Source organism: Sturnira hondurensis, unplaced genomic scaffold (assembly GCF_014824575.4).
Source record: "Sturnira hondurensis isolate 20B ecotype Veracruz unplaced genomic scaffold, ASM1482457v3 Scaffold0022305, whole genome shotgun sequence".
NCBI lineage: Eukaryota > Metazoa > Chordata > Mammalia > Chiroptera > Phyllostomidae > Sturnira > Sturnira hondurensis.
Window position 1 is genome coordinate 257,603 of NW_028094936.1, and position 20,160 is coordinate 277,762.

The 20,160-nt window shown below is 37.4% G+C and overlaps 1 protein-coding gene across 1 annotated transcript in view; it reads left to right on the plus strand.

Moving 5' to 3' along the window:
* The window catches only part of METTL25 (methyltransferase like 25), an 86,681-nt gene that overhangs the window by 11,610 nt on the left and 54,911 nt on the right, over positions 1-20,160 (plus strand). Inside the window, exons 3-5 of the mRNA XM_037035391.1 lie at positions 7,631-7,795; positions 8,273-8,379; positions 18,219-18,818. Coding sequence (XP_036891286.1) covers positions 7,631-7,795; positions 8,273-8,379; positions 18,219-18,818 — 872 coding nt within the window. The remainder of the gene's footprint in view (positions 1-7,630; positions 7,796-8,272; positions 8,380-18,218; positions 18,819-20,160) is intronic.

A 20,160-nucleotide genomic window follows, 5' to 3' on the forward strand; every position in this document is an offset into this window, starting at 1 on the left:
CAACCTCTCCTGTGAGGCTGGGAGTTTCTCCTGCTGCCTCATCCCCCACAGGTGTTTTCAGTCAAGGGTTTTGAGGCTTTGTTTCCCCAAGCTGGAACCCTGGGTTTCGTGGTCTGTCTTGCTCCTAGTTGTTCCTCACGGTTTTTCCGCACACAAATGTGGGACCGCCCGATCTTCCAGCTGCCACCTTGCTGCGAGTTCTTTCTGCCTGGCTGACAGACCCCGCCCCTTCTACAGGTCTGGATGGATGTTTCTTCTTTAACTCCTTGATTGTCAGACTTCCATGCCATTGTTTCATGCCATTGTAATCCATTGTTTCTCTATCCCTTACTTGCTTCTTTCTGGTTCCTTTATGATGTGGATTTTGTTACTTTTTCATGTTATCTCAAAGATCCCATAAACTATCCTCCTGCTTTTTAACCCTGCAGAAGTCACAGTAAAAAAAATACAGTGTAGGTCATGTGTATGCAAGAGATAACTTCATTATTAGTATGTGCTGAAATGCAAAAAAAAAGAAAAATTCCAAAACACAGCAAATTTGCATTCATTATGTTTATATCATTAAATACATGATTATTAATTTTTTTCAGTTACAATCTAGAAATTATTAAACAAAGAAATATAAAAAACATAAAGAATAAATGTTTTCTTTTTTTAAAAATATTTTATTTATTTTATTTTTAGAGAGAGGGGAAAGGAAGGGGAAAGAGTGGGAGAGAAACATCAGTGTGTGGTTGCCTCTCATGTGTCCTCCTCTGGGGACCTGGCCTGCAACCCAGGCATGTGCCCTGACTGGCAATCGAACCGGCGACCCTTTGCTTCACAGGCCCGTGCTCAATCTACTGAGCTGTACCAGCCAGGGCAAGAATAAAAATTTTTTTCGAATAATGAAAACATGGATATTGCTAAAAATGTGACCAAAAATGTCTTTAACATTAGTTCATCAGAATCTTCAATAGTTGGCTTTGCAAAATGTTTGTCACAGCTATCACAAACAGTATGGCTATGCTGAAGGCATAAATACTTTTCACAACACTTGCAAAAATATTTTGATAAGTCACTCGTTTTGGATGCATAGCACTTAACACATCTTTCCCTTTTTCTGCTGTTGAGGGAGCCATATTTATGTTGTTATGGCTTAACACGAGTCATGTACAAATGCACAGCTAGTTATGACTTTGAACCTATGTAGCTAATATATGTAACAATATTTAAGAAAAGAGTTTGTTTGCATCTTTTAGATCAGTGTGACCTCTGCAGGTTTCTTTTTCCCTTTTGCTGCTCTGATTGAATGATTCTTTTTCTACTTTGTCTTCTAATTCACTCATTTGATCCCCAGCCTCATCTAACCTACAGATTTTTCCTTTCAGTGTATTCTTCATTTCAGATATGTTATTCTTCATTTCTGTCTGGCTGTTTTTTGTAGTTTCTTTGTATATCCTTTTTCATGCTGTTGAGCATCCTTATGACCATTTCTTTGAACTCTTACCTGATAAGTTGTTTGCCTCCATTTCATTTGGCTTTTCTTCTGGAGACTCCTCCTGTTCTTTCATTTGGGGCCTGTTTCTTTGTCTCCCCACTTTGACTGGCTCTTTGTTAGTTTTTATGTGTTAAATGTAACTGTGATAACTCCCAGGCTCGGTGGGGTGGGCTTCTGTAGTAGTTGTCCTGTGGGGCCCAGTGGTGCATTCTCCTTGATCACCTGAGCTGGGTGCTCTAGGAATGACCCTTGTGTGAGTTATGTGGGCCCTCCTGTTGTAACTGGGTCTTGATTGTTGTGCCATTTGTAGGTTAGCTTGACCTTGGGCTGGTCAACTGTGAGGCTCAACTCTGACCATGTCCTGCAAATTGTTTTCCTGGTGCTGACCAAATAACATAAGACAAAACCAAACCAAGCCAACCACAACTCAACAGAAAAATAGACACCAACAACAGAAACAAAATTAAAAGCATCATAAAAGGAAAAAAAAAATCACAGAATGAAAACAAAAAGAAAAAAGAATAATGAGAGACAAGAAACAAAGAGATTTAGATAAGGAAAAAAGAAACAGAAAAGAGAATGTGAGAGGGAAGAAGGAAAAGAAAAATTATAGTAAAAAAATTAAAATATAGAGAAAAATAAAAATTAAAAGGAAAGGAGAAATGGGAAGAAAATAATAAAAATAGAAAAGAGAAAAGATAGAGTGAGGATAGGAAAGAGAATAGAGATGAAAGCAAAAATAGAGAAGAAAAGAACAAAAAATGAAGTAGAAAGGTGAAAATAAAAGATGAACAAAGAAAAAGTATGGCTTGCCTCAGCAGTTCACTGTGCCTGGAGTGATCAGTCTCTGGATTTATTGAATGTGGAGCTCCTCGAATCCTGTTGCACTGTTTTCCAAAGCTGGCCACTTGTGCTGGTCTAGGTCTAGGGCCTCCCACGAGGTTCTCTGTTGCATGCCAATGTCAGACGCTGTCCCCACCCAGCCCTCACCATTTTTTCAGGTTCGAGTTTATTGTAGACTTGTGGGTGGGGCCTCCAGAACCCTGAGACAGTCTGCCTGGGTCTCGCCCTTTGTGACTGCTCTGAGTTGCCGTCCCTTGCCCCACAGAAGTGTGTGTGCTCAGTGAGGGTAACGAACCTAGCAGTGGTGATTCAAACAGATCTGGGGATGGTACCCTCACTCTGTAGGAGGTGGAGGTGTACAACTCCTTTCCTCCACGTGTCTGTCCAGGTTGAACTTGCTGGGCAGCTTGGCTGCACTTCCCTGTATTGCAGCTGCAGATCCCAGCCCCTGCCTGACTCCCAGGTAGAATCCTGCCAGATGCTGGGTGGTGGGCAAGGTCAGTGCCCTAGAGCTGTGAGCCAGAGCAGTCCTCTTCCTCAGGCCACATCACCCAGACTCCAGATGGGCTCACCCTGTCCTTGTCTCTTTCCGTCTTCTGTGCTCCTGATTATAAATTTCCAGATGACCTACACTTCAACTGGTTTTTCAAGATGAATACTCTGCAATTTAGCTGCAAGTCTGGTCTGGGTCTGGTAGCAAGGGGACAGAGCGCTCAGCTACTCTGCAGACATTGTGGAACTCCTGTGCTATGGGAGTTTATCATAAGGGGAAAAATTACCTGTGAAACTATTGCAGTGGCACTGGTGAGACTTCAGAGAGTTGGAGCCGTGGCAGTGATAGTTTGAGGGGTTCCCCACATGAAAGACTTTGACACTAGGATTGATGGGTGGCTGAATATGTAAATTGAAGGCACAAGGAACATTTACAGTAATGTAAATACTTTCACCTTGAGCTCTGGGTGAGGGATGCCGCTGTTAAACAAGACAGGAAATAGAAAAGAGAAAATGTGGTGAGCCCGAGAACGTTCAATTCAGTTTTGAACTTTTTGAATTGCAGGTATCTGTGGGACATTTATGCAGAAATGTATACAGAACATTTTTATGTCCTTGCAAAGATTGTTATTAAGAGGGTGCTGTTCATTTCTTCTTGAAATTCTGGTCATGGGACTGTGCTAGGCTGTGTTATAATAGCAATAGTGACCTTTGCCTTTAAACACAGTTAAACTTCAGAATTAATACATAATTGCATTTTATATTGCATCACATTCTAAAATATTCTAAGTCACTTGTTTCTTTATGCTGCAATTACAAACATTAGGGCTGAGACGAGGTTTTATGCTACTCTAATAGGCTCAGCAGTGCTAGTGAAGTCAGTGAAGTCCTCTTGGCCTCTGATCACTGCCACTACAGAATTTGTTTCTCCTAGTGTAGCTGGTAATGCTACAATAGTAAGTGAGTTGAGGAATTCAGTTTCATTCATTCATTCATTCATTCATCCATCCATCCAGTCATTTTTCTACTGAGTTCCTGATACATGCAAGGTATTGTTGCTTTTCAGCTGGGCATGAAACAGTACCATTGTTTTGTTTCTAGAAGTGGAACTACAACAAAACCTTATCATAAAAACCTTTATTTTCTTTTCAGAGACTTACCAGTTGTTTTAAATGTAGAAATCACTTTTTAAAGATTTCTTGAAACCTTAAGATTGTTTCTGGTAGAGAGGGAGGTGTTGAGAGGAGTACAGAAAGTGAAAGAATTAAGAAGATAAACAAAGTAAATATGAACTAGCTTAAGATATTACGTGTTGATCTCTGCCAAAGGCAGCTTTTGCTAGACCCCATTCTGACAGTTCTGCCTAGCACTTTTCTTAAGTCCTGTCTTGCCTGATGTCATTTTTTGTCCACTGAACCTCCTGTTGTGGCATGCTAGTTGAATGTGGGAATTAAGAGCAAGGTCGAACATTGCCTTGGTTCACCTAGTGTCTGTACGAATATGGATAAATTGCAGCCTCTCTAAATCTCAATTTATTTCTCTATAAATAAGGATAAGAGCACTGTATAACTAACTAGCTTATAAGACTATCCTATTTAATATAAGCTTTTTGTCACAGTGCCTGGCACGCAGTATGTTTAAGAAATTTAGCAGTTAAGCAATAGTGATAAATTTTTGTGAATTAAGCAATAATAGTGGTAAATTTTTGTGAATCCTAAGAGTACTACTAACTTCCTTAAAGTGTTAGATAACATTTAGTAAAATAACACAGTTTTGAAAATTTTTAAAAATTTTATCTAATTTTTAGAGTGGGGAAGGGAGAGAGAGAGGAAGAGAAACATCAGTGTGTGGTTGCCTCTCATGTGCCCCCTACTGGGGACCTGGCCCACAACCCAGGCAAATGCCCTGACTGGGAATTGAACCAGTGACCCTTTGCTTCATGGGCTGGCGCTCAATGCACTGAGCCACACCAGCCAGGGCTAGTTTTGAAATTTAATGAATATATTCATTCTATTTTATTTTTTGTTTTGAAACATTATTATTTATTTTTTACCTTGACATTTTTGTGTCAAGAAAAAGAAAACTTAGAGATTTCCTGATTTCATATTAAAGAAAATAACTTCTCTCCTGGCCGTTTGTTCCTCTTGCTTCCTGATGCCCAATTAACCTATCTTATAAGAAACCTCTGTGGAATAGTGATATAGGTGTACGAATCTAAGAGTAAATAAAAACAAAGCCTGTAATAAAGCGGAACGGGTACTTCCAGTGGAGGGAGATATTGGCAAAATAATCAAGCCACATAATATACAGGTGCAGTGGGCATCGAGTTTAAAAACCAAAACTGTCCTTGTGTAAAAACATCTAACTTATTAAAAATTAATTAGTATAAGCTCAGCAGCACCATGGATTCTGTTTTGCTGTTTGCCAAACCCAAACTCATTATACAAGTACCTAGGGGAGCACTATGAGGCGTATACACACTGTTCCTGTTCCACATAGCTTTGCTCACATACTGTTTTGGAGATGGAAGTACAGATAAGATCATTGACACTGCCCCCTCATAGAAGTTACAGGCTGGATGACTTGAAAACAAAGAAAGTATAGAAACCATATACATTCTTCCATAATTCAAAAGATTTTTTTCACAGAGTTACAGATTTTCTGAATAAACTGGTGTAGCTCTTAAGTGACATAAACTAGTGGATTGAATAAGAACACTATCCTTTTTATGAAAGTAAACATTGTTAAAAAGATAATATCTGTGTAATTAGATCCGCAGAATTCTGAGGTTACTAGGAGGGCTGTAATTAGCAAATTAACAATGTTTAATTACACTTGAATTGGACCTTTTTCAAGTATTTTGAGTAAGGTAGTTAAATCGATTTGAGCCTGTTCTTTTCCAAGAGAAACATCGCATTTCTTTCTGTTGGCAACACCGTCCAATCCCTGACTGCTGTAACAGTCCCTCTGCACTTTGAGATTTAATGCTCTTGTCCTGCCACACCCTAAAAATTGCCGTCCTGGAACTTGGGGACGTTGAGACTGCCCTTAAACCTGAGAGTCTCACTTAAGAGTTGACCGAGTTTCCCCTCTGTATCATGCCTAAATATTTTGATGTGGATTTTATTACTCTTGTCTACATTATGAAATTCAGTTTGTAAAATGTCCAAAGAACTTTATATTATATACAAAATACATCTTAAACAAGTCACTGTAGTAATCTTGCCATTTAAATTTCTGAGTCATTTAGTTGATTCAGAAATGGAAGTTACAAATCTCTGCCAATTTTATTCTTATTAAATAAATTGGTAAATATTAACACCAGCAACTTAGTAGATATACATATTAGCTTTAAAAAGATACTATCTTAAACATGCAACTTTTATTTAGAATCCTGCATGCTTTCATCAGTTTCCTTCTAACTTTTGCTAAGGAGCATCATTATTCTTTGTGTTTAAGTGGATTTTTATAATTTTATAAGTAACTGTAGAGGATTAGCTATCACAGAATAGATGCCACAGCATGTAGTGTGGGTTTTTTTGTAGCACCAAAGTCGTTCCCTAGTTGTACATGCTTTTGTAAAGTGAAGATTGTAAATACTTTATTTAACTACTAGATGTGTGGCTCTTTTGAATTATTTAAAAATAATTTTCAGTGAATAGACGTCATTGGACTACCCTATTCAAAGAGTGTCTTTGAAATATTGGAGTGCCTTTTTTCACTTTTGCTAATAAGTTAAAATGTATTAAAAATGGCCATAAGAATATGAGATTGAAAAAATAAAAAGTAAATTATCAGTGTGCTTATATATATTCATTAGAATAGGCAAGGTTATACTGCATTAGTAAGCCTAAAATCTCAGTGACTAGAAACAAGAAAATTTACTTTTCGTATATGCTGGATATCTGTTATACTTTGAGAGCAGCGATGTCTTTGTTGTAGTCCCTTGGGGACTTGGGCTGAGGCAGGGTCCATCTTGACACATGGTTCAGCTATTACAGTTTTGGGAGAAGGATGTGCAGAGAATCTTTAACACTCTTAAAACTACTGTCTGAAAATGACAGTTCACCCTGGTGTGATATGGCCACACCTGAGTTCAACAGACTGTATTATCCCCACGCAGAATGGGGCACTGGGTTGCAGATACTACAGACTCTTCTAAATGAGTGAGCATTGGGGGGACTAGCGGTAACCATACAGAGTGCGTGGTTTAAAACTGACCATGGGAAGAAAATGAAATATTATCACCTGATCATCATCTGATTAGTTTTAGAGCTTGTATTGGGTTCAGTGCACTAAACACATATACCCCCCCCCCCCCCACGCACACAATTCTACGTGGTTCAAATAGTACAGGAACTGTTTCACAGAAACATTTGTACCACATGTGATACGAGCATTGTTCCACTTCCAGTGTGGACAGGGAGCAACGGTGTTGCAGGGCCTGACCTGCTTTGAATTTGTATTCTTAGGTTAGCCAGGACCTTTCATAAATTTCATGTCCACATTGCAGTTTAGCAGGATAGTAAACCTTTCTTTTTGTCTCATGGGAAAAGCCAAATTTTAATTTGGAGTTTAAACATAGTGTGTAGTGTGTTAGAAAAACACAACGCTACAAATATCTAACAATTTAAATAACAACTATAACTGAGCCATTAGAGATGTTGCCAAAATTCACACTAAAATGAAAATGTTGTATGTAATTTGTTGTAAAGATCTGGTGTTTTTCATTTATTTTTGTAATCTCACACAATTACTATTATTTAACCATTGCTAACATTTTCTGATTTTTGTTATTTTTGTTTGTTTGTTTAGGTATTACTGGTTTTCCTAAAATATTTTGTGAAACTTCTCAGAAGCTGGTTAGTGTGGAAGCCTTTGCTCTGGCTGCAAAGTATTATTCTATACAAAACTTGGGGATATGTATTCCTTTTGAACAGTTGCTTATAGCCCTTCAAGGAAATCAGAAGCAGAACACTGGTAGGTGTGTTTGTTTGTGCGTGTGTATGTATGTTTTTAGGTACTTGGAAGCAGTATATTATTCATATAGGTATATCTTTGCAACATGTTTTTAATTTAGTTTTAGACCTTATATCAGGAGCCCAGATAGATTGGCTTCTGCCAACTGGGTTCTCTCAGGCACCATATTCAACACAACAGCTTCATGATAGATCTCCATATTTTTTGTTTTTTACATGCTAGTTCAGTGATCAGTGTTTTCCTTGATAGTTAAATTGTTTTATGTATCAGGGAACATTTTAATAATGTTGTGTGGGTCTTATTTTATGAATTTAAATTTGATTCATAGCTAAAATAATAAAGATCTATTATACATACATCACATTAAAATATATTATTTTCATATTTGGTTAAGAAAACATTAATAGCCACTGATGGTTCTCATAAACTTTGGTTTCTTTAATAGCAGTATTTTCATTTTGTTTTATGTTTACTCAGGTGAAAATGTGAAGCTAGATGAGTTTATGAATTTGAAAAAATCTCATGAAGTTCAGGCAATGTCAGAGTTGATCTGCAGTATTGCTGATTACTGTGGAATAAAGCAGGTAAGAGTATTTTACTAGATTTTCAGGTGTTAAGATTATTGTCATTTTTTGTATCATTCAAATTCCCTTTGCTACTATCACTATGTAACCTTCGAAATGTCATTAAATAATAGCTGACATGACATATATGTCAGCCTTTAAAAATGTGCTCTCATTTCCCAAATACACTCTAATTATAATAAATCTATACTAAAAATAAGACAACACTATTAACATTTTGCCACAAATGTCATTCTTTCCAGAGTGGATAGAAGTGAAGAGTAACTCCAAGTAGAGGCAGCGTTATTGTGAGGGCATTTTGTAAAACTGCTGGGCATGAGGTGCTGCTAAGAACCAGCTCAAGCTGTGATATGGGGCCACTACCTCATCATAGTAACGTGAAGAAACTGTTTTAGAACTTGGATTTTTATACTGTCAGAATTACAGCGCATTCCTGTTGTGAAAAATAGCTTTTGTATAAGGTAGTGACATCTGAAAACAGATGTTAAGATAAAATCAAAGATTGCCTGAGCCGATAAAAATAGTAAGTTATTTTTTCCTCTGGCCTATAAAAATAGTAAGTTATTTTTCTTATCCCTATGAGAATATCTGTGGGGCTAATGGGAGATTTTCCCTCCTTCAATTTTTATTAGGTATTAGAATCTTTTCCATGGATTCTTCCAGACTTGAGAGTTGGAGGATGATTAGAAAATTATCGCAGTGTGGGTTAGGTGTGCAGAGCCCCTTGTGACAGCCTGGGTCTCTAGGGTCAGGGCTAGAGGCAAGAGCTAAGGCAGTAGCTCCCAGCCTTTTCTCCAGTGCATCACACTCCAGTGCGTCACACACCCAGTGTAAGCAATGCCTTTCAGGTTTGGTAACAGGCTCACCATGGCCGTGACACTCATCTGGAAAAGAAGACGAATCTTAGAAACATAAAATTGAATTGGAAAAAGCAAGCAGTTTGCAGAAGACTATGTATTTTATGGTGACATTTAAAAAAATCCCTGTCGGTTTTCTCTGGTTGCTGGAACAAGGTGCTGCATGCATACACGTTCTGGGAATTGATTCCTCTCTGTGAGCAGCCTTGAATCAATGTTTGATACAAGGTGATAGATAAATACATCAACTCCCTGACATTTCAGGTAGATGGTACTGAAGTATGTGTTCTACACTAGCTCTAGGAGTTTCCTAACACAGTTAAACCCAAGGTGCCCTAAATTGGTATCTTAATTAATAATGCACCTTTTATTGGGCTGCCTTCCTTTTTCTTTTTCTCTCCTCTACTTCTCTACCCTTCTTTCTCCTCCCAATAAATGACTCATACTTAAATCTCTGGAGAATCTGCTCTGTTGTAACACAAAAATTAAGACCAGGGGTATTCATTATGCATTAAAACTTTATATTTTGAGGATTTCCGCCAAGATGGAGGCATAGGTGGAAACACTGTGCCTTCTCCCACAACCAAGTTTGAATACAACCAAGGTTTGGAGAACAAAGACACAGCAAAAAACAGAAAACTGAATTATACGGAAGTCTGACAACCACTAACCGTTAAACGGGGTTGGTAAGAGGGGCAGAGCCAGCAGTGAGCAGGGTCGGGCAGGAAAGATCCCCCGACCTAGGCGCGCAGGCAGCGCGGAACCAGTTGGGATGTGGGGCAGACTGACCGCGGTCGCATATTCGTGCACAGTGAGACAGACCACACAGGCCCCAGGGGGCGAGGGCTGACGGCGGTGGCACACTCATGTGCAGAGGGATGAAACGCTCGGGCCTGGTAACAGTGGCAGCTGCAGCACCTGCGGGGGGCCACGGCGGCAGGTGGCAGAGGGACGCAATTGTTCCTCTTTGACCCCGCCCCCACATACAACGTCACAACCCAGCTACTGAGTTGCCCTGCTCTAGTGAACACCTTAGGGCTCTGATCCTGATACAGAACAGGCACGAACAGCCCAAAAGATGGTGCAAGAAGAACTCAAAGTCCCAGAGCCAATAACTCTAAGCAACCGAGAAATTGCCAGCCTCTCAGAAGCACAATTCAAGACACTTTATCAGGATGCTCACAGAACTGGTTGATTATAGTCACAAATTAGAGGAACATATGAAGGCTAAACTAACTGAAATGAAGGGAGATACACAGGAAACCAATAGCGATGGAAAGGAAACTGGGACTCAAATCAATGGAATGGATCAGAAGGAAGAACGAAAAATCCAACCAGAAAGGAATGAAGAAATGAGAATTCAAAAAAATGAGGAGAGGCTTAGGAACCTCCAGGACATCTTTAAACGTTCCAACATCCGGATTATAGGGGTACCAGAAGGGGGAAAGAAACAGCCACGAGTGGAAAACGTATTTGAACAAATAATAAAGGAGAACTTCCCCAGTCTGGCAAAGGAAATAGACTTCCAGGAAATCCAGGAAGCTCAGAGAGTGCCAAAGAAGTTGGACCCAAGAAGGAACACACCAAGGCACATCATAATTACATTAGCCAAGACCAAAATGAAGGAGAGAATCCTAGAAGCAGCAAGGGATAAGGGGACAGTCACCTACAAAGGAGTACCCATCAGACTGTCAGCGGATTTCTCAAAAGAGACCTTACAGGCAAGAAGGGGCTGGAAAGAAGTATTCCAAGTCATGAAATCCAAAGACCTACAGCCAAGATTGCTTTATCCAGCAAAACTTTCATTTAGAATGGAAGGACAGATAAAGTGCTTCTCAGACAAGGTCAAGTTCAAGGAGTTCATCATCACCAAGCCCTAATTATATGAAATGCTAAAGGGACTTATATAAGAAAAAGAAGATGAAAAATGTTAACAGTGAAAGGACAGCACACTCAGTTATTAACAACCACACCTAAAACAAAAGCAAACCAAGAGGACAGCTAGATCAGGAGTGGAACCATAGAAATGAAGAACACATGGAGGGTTAGCAACAGGGGAGTGGGAGGAGCAGAAGGGGGGAGAAGGCACAGAGAATAGCATAGAGGGTAGATAGAAAATAGGTGGGAGGGCAAGAATAGTGGGGGAAATATAGAATCTAAAGAACTTGAGACACGTGGTTATAAACTAAGGGGGGGAGAGTGGTAGGTGAGGGAGTGTGTGGGTGGAGGGGAATGAAGGGGGGAATAGAACAACTGTAATGGTATAATCAATAAAATATATTTAAAAAAAACTTTATATTTATTCTTTTATCTATATGAAATATTACCTAATAATAAGTAACTTTAAGTTAATGAAGCAGATTTATTTCTAAAGAGCAGAGAAAAACATTTTGGAAGTTGCTTAATGTATCATGCTAGGCCTGCTTTAAGGGAACTTTTTTAAAGCAAAAGATAGTGTTCCTAGTGAATGAAATCACCTGAAATAAAGCTTTCATGTGGTCTTTCTTTTTTAAAAAGAGATTTTATTTATTTTTAGAGAGAGGGAAAGGAAGGGAGAAGAAGAGGGAGAGCAACATCAATGTGTGGTTTCCTTTCATGTGTCCCCTACTGGGGACCTGTCCATCAACCCAGGCATGTCCCTCAACCCAGACTGACAATCCAACCAGTGACCCTTTGGTTCCCAGGCTGGTGATCAATCCACTGAGCCACACCAGCCAGGGCACATGGTCTTTCTTTTAAATCACTTACTAGAAATCCTTGATTCTCACAATAGTTCAGTTGAAGATGTTTTATTCATGTTTATGTTTAAAATGCAGATTTAATAAATAAAGATTTCATGATGATAGAAACCCAGAATTTGGAATACTTGACTTTACTAGTGACCCTAGGGAATTATGGTTAACTATGACAGAGAAGATTTTGGGAGGGGTAGGATTTACAGAGAATATCAAGAACTTAGTTCGGAACATGTTAAATTTGAGATGTTTATTAGGCATTTAAGTGGAAATGTTAGGCAGACTGTTGAATATATGAATGTGAAGTTCATGGGAGAATTCCATACTAAGGTTATAAATTTGAAAGTCATTAGCCTAGAATGGTAATTAGATCTCTAGGTCAGTCAACAAAATGTAACTCCTCTATCTGTAGTACAGTACCATGCTATTAAGAAATGTAACCACTTTGTGTACCAAAGTTTCTGTGAGAAAGTGTCCTAAACAGAATTAGGACACTAGGAAGGTAAGTCACACTGGGCTTTGTACTAGAGACTTTGTGTTCTAACCTATAAGATGATCCAGGATGGGAAGGCCATTGTGAGGAAAGGGTAGGCAATCCGGATAGTGGAAATTTTGAACTTTAGATCAGATAATTTGAGTGCAAAATATTTTATGGCTTATATAACTTTTAATTGTTGTCCAGAGTTTTCCATCCTATTGCTACCACTACCTGTGCTACTAAAATACCAATTTGGAAAGGGATAAGAGTCAACTTGGGTCAGTAAGACATACATAAAAGTTGGCTAACAAATTACCTAGGAAAAGTTGCTCACCACTGAAAATGTTTTTAGATATTATATCATGGAGACATGATCCTCAGAGTTTCTCCAGCCATTTTGCAACTAAACGAATAACAAATAAGATAGCCCAAACTTTATTTTGCTCTTTATTTTCCACATACAAGTGAAATAACATAGTATTTGTCTTTCTCTGACTTATTTCTCTCAGTCCATTCATGCTGTCACAAGTGGTAAGATTTCGTCCTTTTTTGTGGCTGAGTAGCATTCCATTGTATATCTGTACCACATCTTTTTTATGCATTCGTCTATTGATAGGCATTTGGGTTGCTTCCTTTTTTAAGTATATTTTATTAATTATGCTATTACAGTTGTCCCATTTTTTCTCCCTTTTACCCACCTCTGCCCTGCACCCTGCCTCCTATCAGCATTCCCCCCACTTAGTTCATGTCTATGGGTCATACATATAAATTCTTTGGCTTCTGCACTTCCCATACTATTGTTAACCTCCCCCTGTCTATTTTGTACCTCCCATTTATGCTCCTTATTCTCTGTACCTTTTCTCCCATCCTCCCCTCCCCCTCCCCTGCTGATAACCCTTCATGTAGTCTCTATTTCTGTGATTTTGTTCCTATTCTATCTGTTTCCTTTGTTTTGTTTTTGTTTTTGGTTCAGTTGTTGATATTATGAATTTGTTGTCATTTTACTGTTCATATTTTTTATCATCTTTTTATTAGATAAGTCCTTCAACGTTTCATATAATAAGGTCTTGGTGATGATGAACTCATTTAGATTTATCGTATCTGGGAAGCACTTTATCTGCCCTTCCATTCTAAATGAAAGCTCTGCTGGATGGAGTAATCTTGGATGTAGGTCCTTGCCTTTCATGACTTAGAATACTTCTTTCCATCCCCTTCTTGCCTGTAAAGTTTCTTTTGAGAAATCAGCTGATAGCCTTATGGGAGCTCCTTTGTAAGGTCACTGTCTGCTTTTCTCTTGTTGCTTTTGAGATTCTCTCCTTATCTTTAATCTTGGCTAATGTAATTATGATGTGCCTTGGTGTGTTCCTCCTTGGGTCCTCCTTCTTTGGGACCCTCTGAGCTTCCTGGACTTCCTGGAAGTCTATTTCCTTTGCCAGATTAGGGAAGTTTTCCCTCATTATGTGTTCAGATAAGATTTCAATTTCTTGCTCTCACTCTTCTCCTTCTGGCACCCTGTGATTCAGATGTTGGAGTGCTTAAAGTTGTCCTGGAGGTTCCTAAGCCTCTCCTCATTTTTTTAATTCTTGTTTCTTCATTCTGTTCTGGTTGAATATTTATTTCTTTTTTCTCCTCCAAATTGTTGATTCTTTCCCTTCACTGTTGGTTCCCTGTACATATTCCTTTATTTCACTTTTTATAGCCTTCATTTTTTCCTCTATTTTTCATCCATACTCAACCATTTCTGTGAGCATCCTGATTACCAGTGTTTTGAACTCTGCATCTGATATGTTGGCTCTCTTCAATGCTTAGTTCTATTTTTGGAGTTTTGATCTGTTCTTTCATTAGGGCCATACTTTTTTGTCTCAGCACAGCTGTTATGTTATAAGGGGCAGAGCCTTGGTATTCACCAGGGCGGGGCAACCACTTGGCTGTGTCATGGTGCTGTATGTGTAGGAGGGTTCCAAGGGGAAACAGTGTCACTTGCTTGGCTCTCTGCCCACTTTCAGTCACTTCTCCCGCATCTGCCAAGCAAATTGGGCTCTCCTGGTGCTGATTTCTGGGTAAGTGGGTTTGTGTACATTCTAGGACCCTGTGGGTCTCTCCAACGAACTCTCTTGTGAGGCTGGGAGTTTCTCCTGCTGCTGCCACAACTCCCACAGGCTTTTACAGTCAGTGATTTTGAAGCTTTATTTCCCCACCCTGGTTTGCATGGTCTGTCTCACTCCCCAGTTGTTCTTCCCGGTTTATTGGCACGCAAATGTGGGATCACCTGGTCCACCACTGCCTCACTTGCCCTGTCTTCCAGCTGCCATCTAGCTGCGTGTCTGCTCCACCTGGCTGCCCATCTCTGCTTCTTCTAGTGGTCTGGATAAGTGTTCCTTCCTTAACTCCTTTCTTATCAGACTTCCATACAGTTCAGTTTTCTGGCAGTTCTGGGTATTTTTTGTTTTTAAATTTGTCATTGTCCTTCTTTTGGTTGTGCATGTGAGAAGACATAGTGTATCTACCTATGCCTCCATCTTGGCTGGAAGTCCTGGGTTGCTTTCATGTGCTGGCTCAACAATGCTGCAGTGAATATAGGGGTGCACATTCTAAGGTGGTCTGTTGTCCAAGTTCTGAATGGTTCAACCATTCTACCGACAGACTTCCTAAGTGAAATGAATTTTCTTCATTGTTCAAAACTTGATGTTCTGTTACTTGCCACCAGAATTTTCCTGGTTCACAAGTGGAATTGTCATAAACATATCTGGAAACAAAGTCAATTACTTCTTGATAAGAAAACATCTAAATTGGTGGGAATAAGTATGGGGATGTATATCAACCCAAGAGCTGCTAACATTAAGTTTGTCATTGACTTTAGTGAGTGTGTTTTGTGGAAGCAAAGAAACGTTTGTTTTATCTGGAGATCCAGTTATGCAGGAATTCATGAATAGATTTCCTACTGCATAGCCCTTACATTCATGAGTATGGGTATAATAACTTCCATTCGATTGTATTTCCTTAAAATCAAAATATACTATGCACCTTTGTTTCCCACAATAGCTAGTCCAGAGAATAACATAGAAAGGGAGTGTAGGGGATTTTCTGTAAGCTGGTTATTTATTTAGGGGTCACTATTTATTGGAGTCTTACCTATGAACTACTTGAATTACAAGACCCCTGAAATTTTTGAGGATTTAATTAATATGTGTTACTTCAACTAAGGATGTTTCCTTGATGGGTTCATACTTATGACAGGGTTTAATTTATTCTAGAAATTAAAGATAGATATAATAATATTGGATGATAATATCTGATGATAGTATTCCTATAATTGTCTGTTACAAAGAGGCATGCCAGAAAAATAATAATCATGGTAATTTTTCTCATCATTTGTAGTTTTATTTATATATTTTTCAATTCTAGGTGTTCAGTTTGATAAATTTGGTAATTGTATGTAGTTGTGTAACCACCACCATAATACAGAATATTTGTCATGATTAAAAGTTTCCTTATGCCCTTGTGCAAATTATTTTCTCTTCCATTCTTAGGGAACTACTGATTTGCTTACAGTTCGACTGGTCTAGAACATTGTATAAATGATGTTTTGTGTTGGACTTCTTTCCTTTACCATGTAGCTTTTGAGTGTCATCAATGTTGTGTGTGTTTACTCTTTATTACTCTTTCTTGCTGAATACTATGCCATAGTATGGTTAGGCCACAATTTGTTTTTCACTTACCAGTTCATGGCCATTTGAATTGTTACCAATTTGGTTTCTATGACCATTCACTTACAGGATTTTATGTGGGCATGTTTTTATTTCTCTTGGATAATTAGCCCAGAGTAGAGTATGTAGATTACATAGTAAGTGTATGTTTTAACTTTATGGTAAACTGCCAGTGTTTTCCAAAGTGCCTGTACCATTTTGTATTTGTGCATATGTCATTATGATTTTAGTTTGCATTTCCATGGTGACTAATGATGTTGGGCATCTTTTAATATGGGCCATTTATATGACATTTTTTGAAGTATGTGTTCAAATAATTTGCCCATTTTTTAATTGATGGCTTGTTTTATTAATTATAAGAGTTTTTCTTTTTTTAGTTCTTCACTTTCCCTTTAATTTTTTAAATAGTTGTTCAAGTACAGTTTTCTGTGTTTTACTCCCACCCCAGCCCCGCCCCCAGTGCTTCCCACCTCCCTCCAATTTCCACCCCCCCATAGTTGTTGTCCATGTGTCCTTTATACTAGTTCCTGTAAATCCTTCCCGTTTCCCCCTGAAATTCCTTCCACTCTCCCCTCTGGTCACTGTCAGTCTGTTCTCAATTTCAGTGTCTTTGGTTATATTTTGCTTGCTTGTTCATTTTGTTGATTAGCTTCCTATTAGAGTTGAGATTATATGGTATTTGTCTTTCACTACCTGACTTATTTCACTCAGCATAATGCTTTCCAGTTCCATCCATGCTGTTGCAAAGGGTAGGGGCTCCTTCTTTCTTTCTGCTGCACAGAATTCCGTTGTGTATTTATTCTGGATGTAAACTATGTGTTAGATAAATGATTTACAAATACAGTATTCAGTAGTTCTCTTCCTTTTTAACTATATATTTTGAATAGCAAAAGTTTTACTTTTTAAAGAAGTCTATTTTTTCAATTATTTCTCTTATGGTTATGCTTTTTATGTCCTATGTAAGAAATCTCTGCCTTTCCCAATGTTACGAAGATTTTCTTTTTTTTGAGTAGTGAATAGTTTTTACTATTATATTTAGATCTGTGATCTACTTTTAATTAATTTTGTATTTGGCACGTGACAAAGTTTATTTTTCCACATACACATCCAGTTATGCCAACACCATTTATTGAAAAGACTGTCTTCTTTATTGGATCACCTTAGCAGTTTTTTCAAAAATCAATTGTCCATAAAAGTGTGAGTCTATATCTGAACTGTATTTTTTTGCTGATTTATATGTCTATTTTTATATAGCACAACACTGTTTTGATTAACTAGAGTTTTATATTGATTCCCAAATTGTGTAATTCTTCCAACCTTATTCTTTTCAAAAGTGTTTTAGTTATTCTAGGAACTTTGCTTTTCTGTATAAATTATAATATCTGCTTGTCAATTTCTTTAACAAGCACTGCTGCAATTTTGGTTAGGATTGACTTGAACATGTCAGCTTGGGAGACTTGCCATCTTAAAATTGAGTCTGATGTTTTGTGAACATTGTGTATCTTTATCTAGATCTTTCAAATTTTTCTGTGCAGTTTTATAGTTTTCAGTGTATAGAGATTTACACAACCATTGTTACATATATTCCTAGATATGCTATTCTTGCACTATTTTAATTCAGTTGGTTTAAAATTTTATTTTCTAATTGTCCTTTGCCACTGTTTTATATATGTTCTGATGGTTCATTATTAATTTCTAATGATCTTGTATTCTGAGACATTGCTAAATTCACTTGTTGTATTAGCTTTTCTGGTATATTCCTCAGGATTTTCTGAGACACAGTTATGTTACCTGTGAAGAATGATTTTTATTTTCAATATTTGTGACTTTCACATCTTTTCCTTGACTTTTTACATTGATTATACTGTTTAAAACCTCGTTTTAAAAGTTAAATGGAAATTATTAAGAGTAGTTGGCTCTTGATAGGAATCAAAAATTAAAATATAAAACGAAACAGGTTTGTATAAACTATACAGTTTTTGTTTACTTGCTTTTTAAAAATACATCAAGAATGCTTTTTATTATTGACTAAAACCCTTTAATTCATTCTGTTCTTCTTTAGATAATTGACCTGGGTTCTGGAAAAGGCTACTTAAGCTCCTATTTATCCTTGAAGTATGGCTTAAAAGTTTATGGCATCGATTCTTCAAGTACTAATACTCATGGAGCTCAGGAGAGAAACAGGAAGTTGAAGAAACACTGGAGCATCTATCATACTCGGTCAAAATTAGATGTCGATGAACTGGCATTAAAAATGGCAAAGAAGAAGAAAATGCAAGATCAGATTAAAAATAAAGGCAGCATTGAGGGAGTATGTAACAACAGTCCTGCCAATCAAGATATGATGTCTGCATCAGAGTTTCTGCCAGATTTTTCATGCTCTGTAATTTCTAACATCAGAAAACAAATAGAAAACCTACATGTTTATTCACATGGAGAAGAAAATTTGTGTTCTGAAAATGCCTTTTCTCTTATAGACCTTTTGCCTATTAATGCCATAGAACCTACTTCTTCATCCCAAATACCCAAGAGAAAAATGTCTGAAACAAATAAAGAGAGAAGAAAAATAATATCAAAGTCAAATGAAACATATATATATTCACCTTTAACATCTTTTATCACTGCTGATTCAGAACTACATGATATTATTAAAGATCTGGAGGTGACTTCACTTTTGAATTCCTTAAGTTGATTTGTTAAACTGCTCTAAGACATAGATTTAAATGTTAATAGTAGCTTATTTAACCTACATATCTTATTTGGTTACATTAATCTAAAGGACTAAGAAAATATGTTATATGTAGACTTTTATAATTCTCACAGCTTGCAAAATCTGATAAGACTACAAAATCTGACAATTATAGTTTGCCAGAATACAGTGCCTTCCACTGATTTCAAGCCTCCTAAGTCAAACAGAAGTCCTCGCGCAGAAGCTAGTGAGCTAAGTTTTCATCATGTGATTTAGGGACTGTTAAAATTCCAATCCAAGAAAAGTCGTACATTTTCATTTGTATGCAGAGTAAAGAGATATCTAGGGCAATGTTATTTTTAATGTTCGCTTTGATAACCAAATATGCAATTTTTGGAGCAAGAGTAGCCTCTAAATATTCATAAAGAAGTTCAGTTTTTTCTAAACTACAAGTGTATCAAATTATGTAATGGAAAGGGAATATATCTTAATCAAAGGCAACATTGTATATTAAAACAGTATTGTAGGGGAACCTCTATAAATAATTTGGCCTATCACGTTGTCCTAAAAAACAAGGTAGCCTTTGAATTTGTAATATTCTAGTTATTAAATTTTCTGAAACTCTTTTTTTAAAAATTAAATGTATTGAAGTGACATTGGTCAATAAGATTATATAGGTTTCAAGTATAGAGTTCTATAACACATCATCTGTATATTGCATTATATGCCTACCAACCAAAGTCAGATAGTTTTTGTCACCGTATTTTTGACCCCCTTCACCTTTACTACCTACTGACTCCCTTTCCTCTGGTAACCACCATACTGTTTTCTGTGTCTATGAGTTTTTGTTTGTTTTATTGTTTTTTTTATTTGTTGCTTTCAGTTTTATATTCCACATGGAAGTAAAATCATATGATTCTTGACTTTTTTTGTCTGACTTATTTTGCTTAGCATTTTACTCTCAAGATCTATCTGTGTTGTCAGTAATGGTAGTACTTCATCTTTTCTTATGACTTGTAGTATTCCATTGTGTGCATGTGTATATGTATGTGTGTATATGTGCATATATATATATATATGATGTTATATATATATAGAACATCTCCTTTTTCCAGTCATCTATTGAAGGACATGTTAGTTGTTGCCATGTCTTGGCCACTGTGAATAATGGTACAATGAACATAGGAGTGCATATATCTTTGCAAANGCTTAGTATTTTACTCTCAAGATCTATCTGTGTTGTCAATAATGGTAGTACTTCATCTTATGACTTGTAGTATTCCATTGTGTGCATGTGTATATGTATGTGTGTATA